The sequence below is a fragment of the Centruroides sculpturatus genome, unplaced genomic scaffold (assembly GCF_000671375.1).
Source record: "Centruroides sculpturatus isolate CEXI.00-Female unplaced genomic scaffold, Cexi_2.0 scaffold81, whole genome shotgun sequence".
In the NCBI taxonomy this organism is placed as follows: domain Eukaryota; kingdom Metazoa; phylum Arthropoda; class Arachnida; order Scorpiones; family Buthidae; genus Centruroides; species Centruroides sculpturatus.
Window position 1 is genome coordinate 74506 of NW_019384371.1, and position 15349 is coordinate 89854.

General features: G+C 31.3%; 2 protein-coding genes across 4 annotated transcripts in view; both read left to right on the forward strand.

The window, feature by feature from the left end:
• The window catches only part of LOC111614747 (zinc finger protein 800-like), a 70138-nt gene extending 65978 nt beyond the window's left edge, over positions 1 to 4160 (forward strand). For 2 of the 3 annotated variants that reach the window (XM_023356116.1, XM_023356121.1), the window contains exon 3: positions 1883 to 4160. In XM_023356116.1, the coding sequence (XP_023211884.1) occupies positions 1888 to 3918 (2031 nt within the window). In that variant the 5' untranslated portion in view covers positions 1883 to 1887 and the 3' untranslated portion in view covers positions 3919 to 4160. Of the gene's footprint in view, positions 1 to 77; positions 106 to 1882 lie in introns of those variants that run through there. The other variant, XM_023356126.1, reaches the window with a different exon arrangement.
• Positions 4161 to 6776: 2616 nt separating this feature from the next.
• LOC111614785 (HBS1-like protein) overlaps positions 6777 to 15349 on the forward strand; it is a 52926-nt gene continuing 44353 nt past the window's right edge. Inside the window, exon 1 of the mRNA XM_023356149.1 lies at positions 6777 to 6920. Within this exon, the coding sequence (XP_023211917.1) occupies positions 6878 to 6920 (43 nt within the window). The 5' untranslated portion in view covers positions 6777 to 6877. The remainder of the gene's footprint in view (positions 6921 to 15349) is intronic.

Genomic DNA, 15349 nt, shown 5'->3' on the forward strand with positions numbered 1-15349 from the left:
TATAACCAAACTGCTTCGGGAAAATATGTATTTTATACACAAAAACTAGAACTTTTTAAAAATTGTTAATATCTGGAAAATGACCTGAGATATCAAATACAGCTGGTATACATACTTTCAGCTCTTTTCTGAAATTTTTCAGTTACTGTATTAATATTCACTTACTCCTAGTTATTAATGAAATTATTGCAATAGATCGCTTAATAATTTGTTTAAATCTATATTAGATATTTATGATTGTTTTAAATATTAATAATTTATTATAAACCTGCATAGTTTTGTAAGCCGCATCTAGAACGAATCCCATACAGAAAAAACTGCGTAAATGGAAAATAATAAATCGTTTCTTTCCGAAATTTAAGTAAAATACTTTAAAATTATGTAATGAGGAACGGAAGAATTTTTGGGAACCAATTACGTAACATAACCTGAATAAATCGAAAATTTTTGGTGTAACAGTAACTAAATTCTGCATCGTAATTAACGCTATAACTTCGACTTGTTATCAAATTCGAATATGATCCGGTTGCAATCTGTTTTATTTTTTTTTTTTTAAAGATTGTACTTTCGTTGTCTGGAAAATAATTGCGACAATGCAACGCTGTTTATCCCCGATTCTATAGAAGTGTCAATAATAATAAAATACTATAAAACGAGAAATTTTTGTCTGATATCACCATGTTTCATTTTTAACAATATACTACTATATATAGTTTCTTCCATGGGACTTGATCTGGGCTTGGTGCTATTTTTGTGTATGTGAATTCTATGTCTAAGTAATTGTTTACAGAATTCATATATTTATATATAAAATCGTGTAGAGTTTAAAAGCTTTTGGCCCACCAGTGGCCAAGCGGTCTTCGTACCCTGAACACTGGGAGTTCGGTCGTGGGTTCGCGCCTCGCTCGGACGGGCTGGCTACGTGGAGTTTTCCGGGTTTTCTCCACGTCTGTAACGCCTAAATAGGCCAGTTTCCTTTAAAAAGACCTCCCAGCAGACATCCCCCAGGCAGATCGCCCAAGTGTTGTGTTGTCAAACATTGAAAGCTTTTACCTCGTCATAATTTAGATTAAAATATGCAAAGGAAATTTGTAAATACTAAAAGTATGCAGTATACGAAGGCCCTCGTTTCTTATACTTCTTCATAATTATCAACTGACAAGCTACATTGAAAACTTTCACTTCACTTAACACTTCACATCTGCTTCTAATAGTTTGACTTAAGATTGAGTTTTAAACTTTTTTGGTTAAATTTGTTTCCTCTTTTGGCTGATTGCTTCAAGTTCATTACTAACGTTTTGAAAACTTTTTTGTTCTTGGCATTCAGATTCAAACATAATTTGCTCAGTTTGCCTTCGGAACTCTAGAATTAATATGCAACAGAAACTCGTTAATCTGGCACCTACAGTACCAGAGTGGATTGTCGGGCATTTCTGTATTTTTGCAAAATTCGATAGTACGTATGATTACACTGTACAGTACATACGAATATACATACGATTCGAAAAAAGTACATATGTGGAACATTAATATGCGGGGTTATTATCGAACAGTTGCGAATTAACAACTACTTTTCAGAGAGTGCCGAATTATCGAACGTTTGGATTATTAGGTGTCGGATTAACGAATTTTACTGCACATTTCTTCACAAATATTGATAATGATAGAGAATTGACTTTTTAAGACGACAGAATTACAACGATGAATCTTTTGCGAAAGTATAACATGGCAGTAATTTTTTCAGATTCTAAATGTTAAATTATTAATGTTGTTGTTTCATTCTATAAATCAAGAAAATTTTAATCAAATTTATATGTTATAAATTGTAAATAACGTTTTTTAATGATTTCATAGTTTTAATTCATTCTTTCTTTTGTTTCAGTATTCATGGAAAAAGCCAATGATTCACTACAGAAAAATGATAACCGAGAATATGACGAATCGATTTTACAAAGACCAATTAACATTGGAGTAAAAAATGTACGTGAAGTTTTGAAGTGTCTACAAATCGGAACTAAAGAGATAAAAGATATTATATTGAATGAATGTAATTTAATTTACGAATGCAAGATTTGCCATAATCTGTTCAGAAGTTTAGCAAATTTAATTTCTCACAAGAGAGTTTATTGTCAAAAACACTGTTGTGAATCTATGACACTCTTTAGTAATATTGAAATAGACGAATCGACTGTCATTGTCCTTCCCGAAAAACCATCCGATAATAGTAGTAATGAAGAAATCGAAAGTCAAGAAATTGATTGCAATAAAGAAGAAGTAAGTGTCAAAGACGAAGATGATGCACTTACTACCATTGGAACCTCTTCGCCAAAGATCTTTGTTCCCGCAGAAAAAGAATCAAGAGAGACAAAACTTCAAAAATGGGAAGAGAGGAATTCTTCAGCGTCATTGGAAGAAGATCCCGAAAAGAAAAAAGACGAAAAAATATTATATTTAAAACCAATCGAGGGTAATACTAATGCTGTGTTTCAACAGCTTCATGATAAAAATGGTAAGATCCAACAAGAGAATAATCCAGGAAAAGAGGAAGAACCTGGAAAAAAATTAGTCGTCATTATACCAAAAAATGTTACAAATTCATCAAAATCCGCATCGTACGAAGATAAAAAGTATGGCATTAATTACAGTAGACATAAATTATTATCTGGAAGAAGTGACTGTGATATCGAATCTTTAAGTTGTCTAGTATGCAATACTCGATACACATCGCTTAAAACTCTATACCTTCATATGGTAAATTTACATTCCCAAAGAAGATGGTATTATCCGTGTCCTTTTTGTAATACTAGTTTTGTACAATTATGGGGTGTGACTAGACATTTGATCAAAGTCCATAAGAAAAATAAAGACCAAATTAGCAAATTACGAGTTGTTATTAAAAAACGTGCCTTTCTTAAGTGTTTCGATGAGGACGTTTTGGAAATGAACGAAGATGGCCAGTCCGAAGATATGTATAAGGGCAATGAACAAAGTCGTGAAGTAAATCAGGTTCTACATAAATGTTCGAACTGCAGTAGAATTTTTAATCATAGATCTTCTGTGGTCAATCACGAAAAGTTCTGTGCTAAGAATAAAAATAAGCCACTTGTTAAGACTTTTATCAATTCGCATAGTTCGAATGAATCAAGTATAGTTACGAGACCGAAACGATTTATCGAGAAGAAGGTTAACAAAGATTTTATAAATAGCCAAACGTTGAACTGGCGATCAGCGAATAAAGTAAATACTAATTCGAATCCAAGGAAATGTTCAGCAAACGGTAAGAAATTGGAATCGATAATTAACAGTAAGAGACTTTCGTGTCTAAAGTGTCATAAAAAGTTTTGTTCGCTTTCGAATTTAAAACGTCACGCTGCCATTCACGTCGGTTGGACTCGTTATAAATGTAAATATTGCTCTTATCGATCCTACCAGAAGTCAGAATGCCGTACTCATATACAGAAATCACACAATATAACATGTACTACGTCAGGCCTGGAAAAGTTAATCATATGCCTGGATAAGAACGGTAGAAGAGAGAAAATAAACAGTAAACAGGTGAAAAATGCGGAAAACAGTGAAAAAAGCGCCACGAAAGAACCGAGAAAAAAGCAAGGAAAACATAATAATCAGTCAATTAATTCAACAGATAAAGGAGTGAATTCCGTTTCTGTTAAAGCTGTGGATGGTGCATCTAATAAAAAATCTGATATTGAGGGTGGTGAGAAACTTTTGATACCGATCAGTATACCTATATCTCCTGTAGCAGGAGGAAACGTTCGTCAAATGTCAACTCGATTTTCTTCACGACAAGTGGATGATATCGATAATCCAGCAAAATTTTTCGGGACATTGGTTACACGTTCCGGTGCTTACAAAAAATTGAATCTACTTCCAAATAGAGATCAGTCTTCGTCCTAATTGCTATATCTTTATCATGGTACAAAGAATGAATTGAGAAAAATGGGTTTCTAATAATTATCAAGTAATGTAAGTCATATATTTTGTTAGCATCTTCGAAAATTTATGTATATTAATTTGTACTAAATATGAAACAAATTGACTTCATCTTCCACTGATTTAAAAAAAAACTGCTGATGATACGAAATGAATGAATTATGTATATATGAAATTAAAAATATGCATTGTATAATATCTAAAAAGGTCATGTTCATCCTTCAGTAAAATATGCAGAATCTGTGTTAATGAATTATGTTCATTTTGGATTTCACTAAAATAAATTAATTCATTTCTCTGTATTTGTTCTCGATATTAATAGCATCTTAATACAAAAATATACGGGGTCGTTGGGTTGCAATTTGAAAAATTGTAGACCTATAAATTCCCCCTGTCGCTGCCTGTCTGTCCTTTAATCTCGAGAACGGTGTTAGATAGATGTGGAAAGCTTAGGGGCAGGAGGTCCAAATCAACTATGTGAATTTTTGGTATAGACGGGAAGTCAATTTCAATTAAAAAATTTCCCCTGGAAGCAGATAGATGACCGGTACGACTCTATTGCTAACAGGAAAGTATGATGTACAGGGGCAAGACTAATTTGAGGTGGAGAGCATATACTGTTTTTTAAATCAAATAAAAATATGATTAAAAATTGCAGCCCGGCACTGAGACAATGTCACTAATGTTCGTTAAAAAACTCTCAACTGCTCTTGAGCGTGTTGTACTGCTCGAAAAAACATTTTGACATCACGTGTTGTACTTCAGGTGATGCGCTCGCCATTTAAATAAGTTTTTCGTAAAAAAAAAGTCATTGATAGGTGACGCTAGAGCTATGAAAATCACGGTTATAATGTTAAGTATGCCCCAGCGTTTTAAACAATATTCTTCATTTGCAAAAGCATGCTTCCACTGCTGAACGGAATGCCGACTTTCTGCTTTAATCGTGAGAACATTCCGACGAATGCTGAGACATTTGCTATATACCATGGGTAGCGAACCTATGGCACGCGTGCCCAAAGTGGTACGTAACTTATACGATTTCGATTTATCATTTTTTTCAGTCAGATTTTTTTACATTTATTCTAATTAAAGCATGTTCGTTTAATTTATTTAAATATCGTTATTTGAAGTCTAAATCTTTGGCACGCATAAACATCTTTAAAGCTAAGTATGCTTACTATATGGCACGCGGGCTCAAAAAAGTTCGCCACTGCTGAAAAAAACTAACGTTTTCAGCCTAATGCATAGGCCATCCTCAGACGCCATACTTTTGGAACGCCATTACTATTTTGGAACTGTTCCAGAATAGAATACAATAAATATAGAACATTAAAGTTTTAAATATTTTAGTATAAATGTAACATCCAATAACTCATAAAAGTAATACGAAAATTAAAATTCTAATCAAAATAATAATAAAAATAAATAAATAAATAAATAAAAGAGTGAAGTAAAAACTAAAACTAGAATTGTAAATTTTTAAATACTGTACCACATTTACCGAAATATATTTTTGTAACTAAGTGTTTCTATAAAGAAGATTCTTTCTTTACAATGAACTTCCACGTTGATGGTAATCTGTCCGCATGCATCTCTTGCATTAATACATTTATCCTCTAACCTACTCATATTTTTCAATTTTTTCAGTGTTCAGCACCAATGTCGAGGAATGTAAAGTCTTAACTATCTCTGCCCCATCACATTTTACCGTAGAGCCTTCAGCTTGTGACATCTGGGATAGTAATGTACTGCAAAGGCCTTTTTTTTTTACAATATACTGATGTTCTTTAAGTCTAACTCTCAAATTTCTTTTGGTGAATGAAATATAATTCTTTATTCCTAATTGTTTGTTTTCATACGGTATCTTGTACACACCCGCTTTCTACTCTTTCTTTAACTTATCTTTGTCATTTCTTAATATAGTGTAAATACAGTAGACCCCCTATAACACTGTTGATAATTTCATTTTATATGAATTCCATGTTGTACGAGTCACTTAGATTTTACAAATACGTTCACAGCCAGGCCACGGGCTGTGAACGTATTTGTAAAATCTAAGTGACTTGTATTTGTAAAATCTAAGTGACTCGTGGCCGGGCTGTGAACGTATTTGTAAAATCTAAGTGACTCGTACAACATGGAATTATATTAGTAAAATCTAAGTGACTCGTACAACATGGAATTCATATAAAATGAAATTATCAACATTGTTATAGGGGAGTCTACTGTAGTTGGTGCTCCTTTGAAAAGTAGTTTAGAGCCTTTGTGGTCTGCCATTTCTTTCTTAATGTTCTTCACGCTCTTGTTAAAAGTAAACTCCGTGATTCTCGATAGTCTAATCACTCCTGTTATCGTGTTAGTTTTATTATCCCAGGGTTTTAGCCATTTTCTGAATACATGACAGACTTCGTGTACAGTACAGTACACTACTACAATACAAATATGATCTTTTAACGAGAGCCCGTAATGCTGCCGGTTTGTATCGATAAGGGTCATTCGTATTAGATGAATGTAGAGTGGGTATGTGTTGGTTTCTTTTTATTTTTGTCTGTATATCTGGTTGTTAAAACTGAAAAACGATTCACAGCGTACTATGACTAGTAAAGCGTAAACTTAATTTAGGTTTGAAAGGTAGAATGTAGCTTTAATGTGCTGCACATTAAAGCTGCACGATATAAAGTATAAAGATCTAAATATTAATTTTATTTAGTAATATAAAAATTAAAAAATATATTTATTATAAAAATAAAATAAATTTCGTTACAAAACAACTTTTGTATTATTAAACGAAATTATTTCTCGCTATATATATATTATTCCAGGTGGCGCTATTTAAGTGTTTTTATTTTTTTATTTCGTCGTGAAACCAATGTGGACGTGATAAAGTTATAGAATTAACATTGTACGAACATTATTTATCAATATGTCTCGTCACCGTTCTGTTCGAACGATGAATTATGATGATGGTGAGTTAAATATTTATATTATTTTATCTGATAAATCTTTTTAATAATAATGAATTGAGTTGCCTCAGGCAAAATTTAAGTTTTTTAATTAATTTTTCCTTAATATATATATCTACAAATGGATTTTCTGTTTTAGAAACATTCAAAAGTTGTTTGTTATAGCAATTCGAAGTATTAATGTTGTGTTTAAAATCCTGAAGGGTATTAATTAATAATTGACATCTTCACAGATGCAATTATTAATGGCCTTCAAGATTTTTTATATAATTACATTTACATAGATGCAAATGATTGCATTTAAAAATTTTTAAACTTTTCTAACAAAAATACCATTTTCAAATAATATCCATAAATGCTCCGAAAATGATTTTTGGGAAATTTCAAATGACGTGCAATGATATCATTTCTCGCTTGATGGGATTATTTTGAGTGACTAAATGTTATGATGTATCGTTTGACGTCGGTAGATATTGCGGGAAAGCCTTTGAGTCTACCCGGCCTGGGCCTAATTACAAATTATTACTGTTATATTTCTTGCATATTAGGATAAACTTTTCTCAAATTTTATTATTTAAAAAAATATGATACAACTTTTATTTTTAATATATCGAGAGCTTCAAAAAGGCAGTGTCTTGTGTCTCTCTTGATAAGATGTGAACTCTGAATAAGGGATTTTTCACTCGAGTTATAGACCCTCTTGTAGAACCAAAAAAGTCAACAGAACCATACCTGTACATGCAACCCTTTGCAAGATTTACCTCTGAAGGTCAGTTTTTACTGTGAAACAGTATACTACCTATTCTCCATTCTCTGTATCATTCAATGTGTTGGTCATGGCTTGCTATCACTCTTCTTGACCGGCACATTGTGTGTAGTTGTGCACTTCGGTACTCACTGTTGCTTGCACCTCAGCGTGATATGGGGTGAGTCCCACATCCCCTAAAACTATATAACATTACTCTGAGAATAGTCAAATGGGCTATTCAAATTGCCTGGGCTAAATAGTTAAATATGCTAGTCCTAGTGGAGTGACATGATTCCAGATCACACGCGACCTGGAAGTAGGCTGATTTTGGGGGTTGTATCTTGCAAAATATCGCATGTAAAGGTGTGGTTCTGTTGACTTTTTTGTTCCTATGGATATGGTCTGTAGTTCCGATAAGATCCCAACCTTCTCATTCAGAGGTGTAATTATACTTCTCTTGTCTATTGAGACCCTAGATGCCTGCATGTATTCAGTATTTAAAAATTGAAAATATTTTAAGGCTATTTGATTCGTATCTCTTCAATTGTGTAACAGTTTTTACAGAGCAAGTGATTGTAGCTAGATTTGTTGTTTAAACTCACTTTATGCCAGTTGACATTAATTCATATCATTCGATATTTACCATTACTAATGATTTCAAATGAAAATTTTACTGGAAAATTTATAAAATCTCATTTGATACTTTCCGGTTAGCAGAGCGCCAGTCAATTTATGCGATCCAACTCGCATATATTCGGTTCATAATTGGTTCGGAGAGGATTTCCCATATGGGTTTGTTAGGTTTAGGTTTTAGGTTAGGTTTGGTTTAGGTTTAGGTTAGAGTTAGATTGCATCAATTGACTGGCACCCTGCTAACCAATAAGTACCTCTTATTCACTTCAAAAAAATTATAAAAACTTAAATTATTACTTAATGTTTTTAAATAAAATCTGTATTTGTAAATGATTATCTTAATTTAATTTTACTACCGTAAAATTATTTTTAATGAATCAGCTGTCAGTTTATCAGTTGTAATTTATTTTCATAAGATTGAAATAAGATAATTTAACTAGAAATTTATATAATAAATATTGACATTAAAATTTAATCATTTACAGATATTTTTTATAATTTGAAAATTAAATATATATTGTGATCTGGATATTATCTTTCATCTGTGAACATACAAACTTTTAACATTGATAAGTAAAAAAACCAAAACATTGTGCACATGTTATTTATAGCAATATTTCTCAGGATTGTGAAGCATATGTTGTGTTAAAGATAATGAAATAAATATTTAGAAAACTTAAAATTAACATAATTTTAAGTTTTTTAATGTTAATTAATAGTATTTATCTACAAAGTTTGTTGGAATAATAGATAGGCCTATGTATTTAATGCTATATTTAATTTAATAAATGTTTTACAGTATGATATTAAATATGGAAAATTTATATCAAATTTCATATCATATCATACCATGAAAAATAGGGATATTTTAAATTAATTCATCAATGTATGAGCCAAATGTGTTTGGAGTTGGCTGTTATTCCTATATCTTGGACTTAAGAGAGAATTTGTAGATACTGATTGTCATTGTGAATGCTAATGTTGAAAAAAAGATTTAACAAAGCTAAAAATCATGATTTTGATTTTTTTTAAATGTTTATTAACTAGTTAAGTGATTTTTAGGTATTTATTTAAATATTGTAATATTGTGTGCAAAAATTAGCAATCTTAATATCATCAGTATATGCATTAATAAAAGACAAGGTTATTAGGAAAAGAGATTTATTGATATAGACTATAATGAATGAATAAAATTGTTGAGTGAACCTTATAAGGGATGCTTAATAATAGGGAAAATTCCTGAAATTGGAAGTTAGAGGTTTTCATTTTGTATATATGCAGAATTTAATAATTATTTAGTTTCTTTAAAATAAATAATTTCATACTTTTGGAAAGTGCTTGACTTAAAATTACAACCCTCATCCACCTTCATCAATTAAATGTCATTTTGAGTATTAAGTAACCATGTTTCCAGATTGATGAGTCTGGTTGCAACTGAAGCATCATTGCAATGTTTTTGAATGATGATCAATCTCGCTGGTTGGCATTTCTGAACAAGCCCTGGGTAGTTTAAGTTTAAAATTAGATGTAATTTTGGATTGAAATTTAAGATTATTACTGGTTATAGAATGATGTGAAATAGCAGTGTGTTGAGCAGTATGAGTACGAGATGTTACTGGTTTACATATAGAGCAGTATATACAGTGACTCATAAAAGTCATCAGATAGATGATTATAGTGAAGAATTATAACAACTTTTAATTTCTGGATATATTGAGAAAAATTTATTATTTGGTTTGTAAGAACAAGAAAAATTATATATTTATTTCATTTAAGGATTCTAATTTAGAAAAAAAGTAGAGAAACAAAATTTAACAAAAGTCATTAGACAAATAATTTTTATTGAACATTAAAAATTAGTTATACACAGCAGTAAATATTTGTTGATTTGCTTTTTCTTTCTAACACAGTTTTCAGTCTGTTTGACATTAATTTAACTAGTTTTCTCTGATGAACACCTCAAATTTTGACCATTCTTGTTTGAGAGCACTTTTTAAAAAAGTTTATTTCTATAAACTGTTATGTTTTTGAACGCTTTTATCTAATTCATTCCATAAATGTTCAATTACATTTAGGTCAGAAGACGTGCCAGTCACTTTTGGGCAAATGTACAGCGGTCACTGTCAAACATTATAACTTGTGTTTTGGATCATTCTGATAAAAATATGAAAGTGTTTGGGATACCTAGCTTTCTGCAGAAGTCTTCAATTTTTGTTTTAAAATATTTAAATATTCTTCTCCATTCATATTTTCATCAATAGACACAAGTCTTCCAACCCCAGAGGCTGCTATACAGGTCCAGACCATAATACTTGTTCCTCCATGTTTTACTGTTAGCACAAGGTTTCCTTATTCAGTTTGCAATTTGGCTCCCTCCATAACAAAGCTTGACACCTTCAGAATCAAAGATATCAAATTTGCTTTTGTCTGCAAATATTACATGCTTTCAGTACTCATATTCTTTATCCATCATATTTTTTTACAAACTGATAGGCAAGCTTTTCTGTTTGATGAATGGTTTATTAGTGGTTTCCTCTCCTCCCAGAGTGAATTAGTTTATAAACTAGTCACTGTTTATTTTCTATTTGAACATGAACTAAGAATTGAGTTGAAGCTTTGTCGAGCCAATATTATTATTTGGGGCCATCTGTGGTGATCCTTGCTACTACCATGGCAGTGACATCACCACTGACCTAAAAGAGAATAAGAAAATTACGTGTGTTCATGCTTGCAACCTTGGGCATTGTCATATTGACCCATTATATCTCAAATAAAATCGTAGACCCCAATTTTTTTATTACACTTTTAATAGTTGATTGCATTCCATTCTTTCTGTGTTCTTTGGAAAAAAGCACAAAATTGCTATGTAGAACTTATCACACAGGAACACACTTGATGAATAAAATAGACTTTATTTTGTGCAATGTAGTGAATATGCATTTCGGGCTATTTGTCCCTCTTCAGTTCTTTTTTGACAATTATTAATACTGAAATAACATTTATGTGTGACATTTGGAATACAATGTTTTTAAAAAAACAAGCAAGTAAAACAAAGTAATATTTTGATTTTCTTTTTGAAACCGTGTCCTGTTTTATATTTGTGGCGTAATAAACACTAGTATTGTGTTTTATTCCAAAGACACATGGCAAATTTCCATCAAATTCCTTTATTAGTTGATACGGTACATTGTTTTGTACTCGTTTTGGGCTTTGCCCCTCTTCAGTCAACTAAAATATAATATATATATTTAACTTATAACAGTAGAGAGTTTACATAAAATAATGAGTACATAAACGATATATAGACGTACCTTTTGGTTACACTTTGTATAATTTAAAAACGTAAAATCTGCTTTAATCTTTGTATAACTAGTATATATTATAAATAAATTAAAAGGTTAAAAGNCCGGGTGTATACAGTATACCCTTTGAGAACCAACAATTAGGTATTGAGAAAGAGTATATCGGAGTAACCAGAAGAAACCTGAAAGTACGACTAAAGGAGCACAAATATAGTATAAATAAAAAACTGAATAGTACGATATTAGCAAGTATGGCACAGGCAGACGGATCAGTAGTCAAATGGGATGAAGCCAAGATTGTTAGGACGGGACACTCACCTTCCATCGCAATGGAAATGGAGAAAATAGAGATTTACAGAAGTAAGATGAGGGACAGATGCCTAAATGCAAAAGATGCAAAAGCATTACCAACGGCTTGGAAATATAAAATTGAGAAAAATATGGGTTTTAATAATCCATAAACATTTTTTTGTTCTGGAGTTTTTAGTATTTCAAACTCAAAGTTATAATTTTTCTTTTATTTTTATTGTTAAATTGAAACGCGATTTTTTTTTTTTTTTTTTTGTTTTTAGCAATTTTTAAATATTAACTTTACAGTTTTACTCGTTTACTCCTTTTACTTACTTGTTTTTTTTTTTAAACATCATTATTCTAGCAATTGCATGTAAATGTTATTTCATAATAACAATTGTACAAAAACCGACTGAAGAGGAACAAATAGCCTTAAATATCTACTCCTTTGTACAAAATAAAGTCTATTTTATTCATCAAGTGTATTCCTGTGTGATAACTTTTACACAAAATTTTGTGCTTTTTGCAAATTATATTTTTAATTTTCTCATCTCACATAATACAAAATGACAACATTTAATCAAATTTTGAGAATGAATTCAATTCTATAGGCCACATAGAAGAGACTTTGCTAATTCTCCACTTAAAAAATGTAAAATTTATGAAAAAATTTAATATCTCATTTTCTAATTATATTTTTAACTAAACTAGGCAATATTTTCTGCTTCTGGTTTGACTGTTTTGAAAAACTCCAATTATTCAGAAGGAGACAGGAGTGTGAATGACTACTGCATGCTATGTTTATCTTTATGCTAGAAAATTCTATGCTAAATCTGATGAAACTTACAAAAACTATGTGGAAAAAAATTTTTAGATCCTGTCAATAGATGTTCATAGCTGTTTGTAACATTTCATGTTTGTCCATAAATATATGAGCATACTACAATGAGATGCACTTGAAAAAAGTTTATATATATACAGTAGAGCGTCGATTTTCTGAAAGTCAATCATCCGAAACGTCAATCATCCAAAAGAATTCCAGTTGGCAAATATAAATTTTCGCCAGTGCTGTGGCGCTTCAATCTTAGGCTATGTCTTGGGCTACTCAAATATTTTACGTTTTTGATACTAAATTAACATCTGAAGTATAATTTTTTATTACTTTTATATTTTTCAATATATTTATTTTGTTTGTACAAAATAAAAAAATAATTTTTAACAATACAATAGTCTTTGTTAGGCTTAACATAGACGAAAATTCAATGCGAAGCGACACGCAACGGAGAAGAATTTCGACATCGGATACGTTAAACTATTTTTTCGTACGTAAATCAGTTATCCGAAATATCAGTTATCCGGACAACCCCAGTCCCCAATTGATTCGGAAAATCAACGCTGTACTGTATACTTACTCTATATCCACATGTATCATGAACTGTATATTTACAAGACTACTTATCAAAGGATTAACATAAAAGTTTTCTTTTAGCCAGTCTACCATTATGTCCACTTTCCTGCAGGATCTTACTGTTTCTGTGTGAACTCCAGTGTAATTTTTCAACTCCACTGCACGTTTCAGTGCACTTGGCTTAAGATTATTTTTTATTTTTCAGACTATACTGTGTTTATCTTATACTGTTAACAATCCAGGAAGCTCAGATCTTTGTTTATTCACAATTCTGTGTTCTTCTTTGTATCTTTTTATATCATATACTGTTAAGCTGCTGTTGCTACTGCTTACAATACTATTAACATCTATAACTGATAGACCCCCATTTTCACACAGAAAAACTATTGAATGTCATCCTTTTCATCAACAACTGTTAAGACATTATAACAATCTATTGTTAAAAGAGGGGAATGTCAACCTTCGACCGAGTAAACAGGATGAATCTAACGTGTCTCGAACCCAATAATACACTATCTGCTCCATTTAAACGACATCTTAGCATCATCGATGGCTTACCTATTACCTCACACCTGCAACTTTATCTCCAAACATCCAATCACCTGAAGCCTAAGGAGGCTAAAAGGAGCTCGAACTCAAGACTTGGGGCGGACTCCACCATAGAAGCAGGTGACTCAAGTCTCCTGTCTCACCATATTCAGACAGACATACCCATAGCATAGAAAGCTCTACCTACCAGCTACCTAACGGCCTACAGTCTAGATCCACGATCGAGTCTCAGACGGACATACTCAGAGCCATAGAAGACGATGGCTAGACTCGCCATTATACAGGCGGAGACCCCAGTCATACAGAGTTTCAGCTAGATCTGCCATACAACAAAGGAAGTCATAGACCACGGCTTAAGACTCCATACTCCCAGATAGGGTTTCTCAAATGGGATCCTGGTTGTTTTTTTAACCCAGGAAATTCTTCTTGTTTCAGGAAATCCCGCAAATTTCTTAAAAATTCACTTTTTTCTTATTTTGTGTTAAGGTTGAGGACATTTTGCAAATAGAAAGTATAATTAACTCATAAACAGTCAGAATATATTTGTATTTATTAATTTTAAACATACTAGGTTTTTAAATTTTTGCTTGTTATGGCATGTCACAAATAGTCAATAATCAATATGCGGCTTATTTGTGGCAAGACTGAAAATTCTTTACTTGTCAGAACCTGTAATATCTGGAATAATTGTGCTTATGCTGTCTTAATTTTTAATCATACTGAGCTTCAATAACTGCATAATGCCAGGTTGTGCAAATTCAGCAAGAATACAAATGAGTATGAAGTCTGCAAGTATGAAGTTTTTCTTCATAAACCTGATTATTAAAACTGCTTAATTATTGGGTTATAAGCTTGAGGTTTCTATTAAAGCAGCTTAGGTAGACAAATCAAGAATACTAGAGAGCAAAAGAAGTACTACAATCTCAAAAACAAACTAGAAATCTTTCAGGCTACAGGTGAAAAAACACATAACATGTGTTTAATGCATTGAAGAGAAGACAGAATTCCACTCACATCAATTGAATTGGAAAGGGCATTCTCGGTAGCAAGACTTTTCATTACTAAAATAAGAATCAAATTGAGTGATCAGAGTACTGACCATCTTTGCTTTTTAAAATCTAATTATAAAAATTTACAATACTATTTTGTATTATGTTTTATTTAAAAAATGAAAATTACCTTTTAAGTTAGAAGTTTGATGTAAGTTCATTTTTTTTTAAATTTTCAACTCTCTTCAAATCATTTTTTTGTTGTTGTAAGCAGTTTCCAGCAAACTTTAATAAATTTTTTCTATTTGTGAAAATTTCTACATAATTCAAAGGTAATTTTTAATATATATCTTACACAGTATTATTATGATGATTTTGGAGATTGCAGAACATATTAAATTACTTTAAAAAATGAAAAATAATTATATCATTTGATTTCAAGGTATTTTGTATATCTTAAAAATAATTAATTCTATCCTGGAATCCCGGGACAAGCAAAAGACTGGGAAATG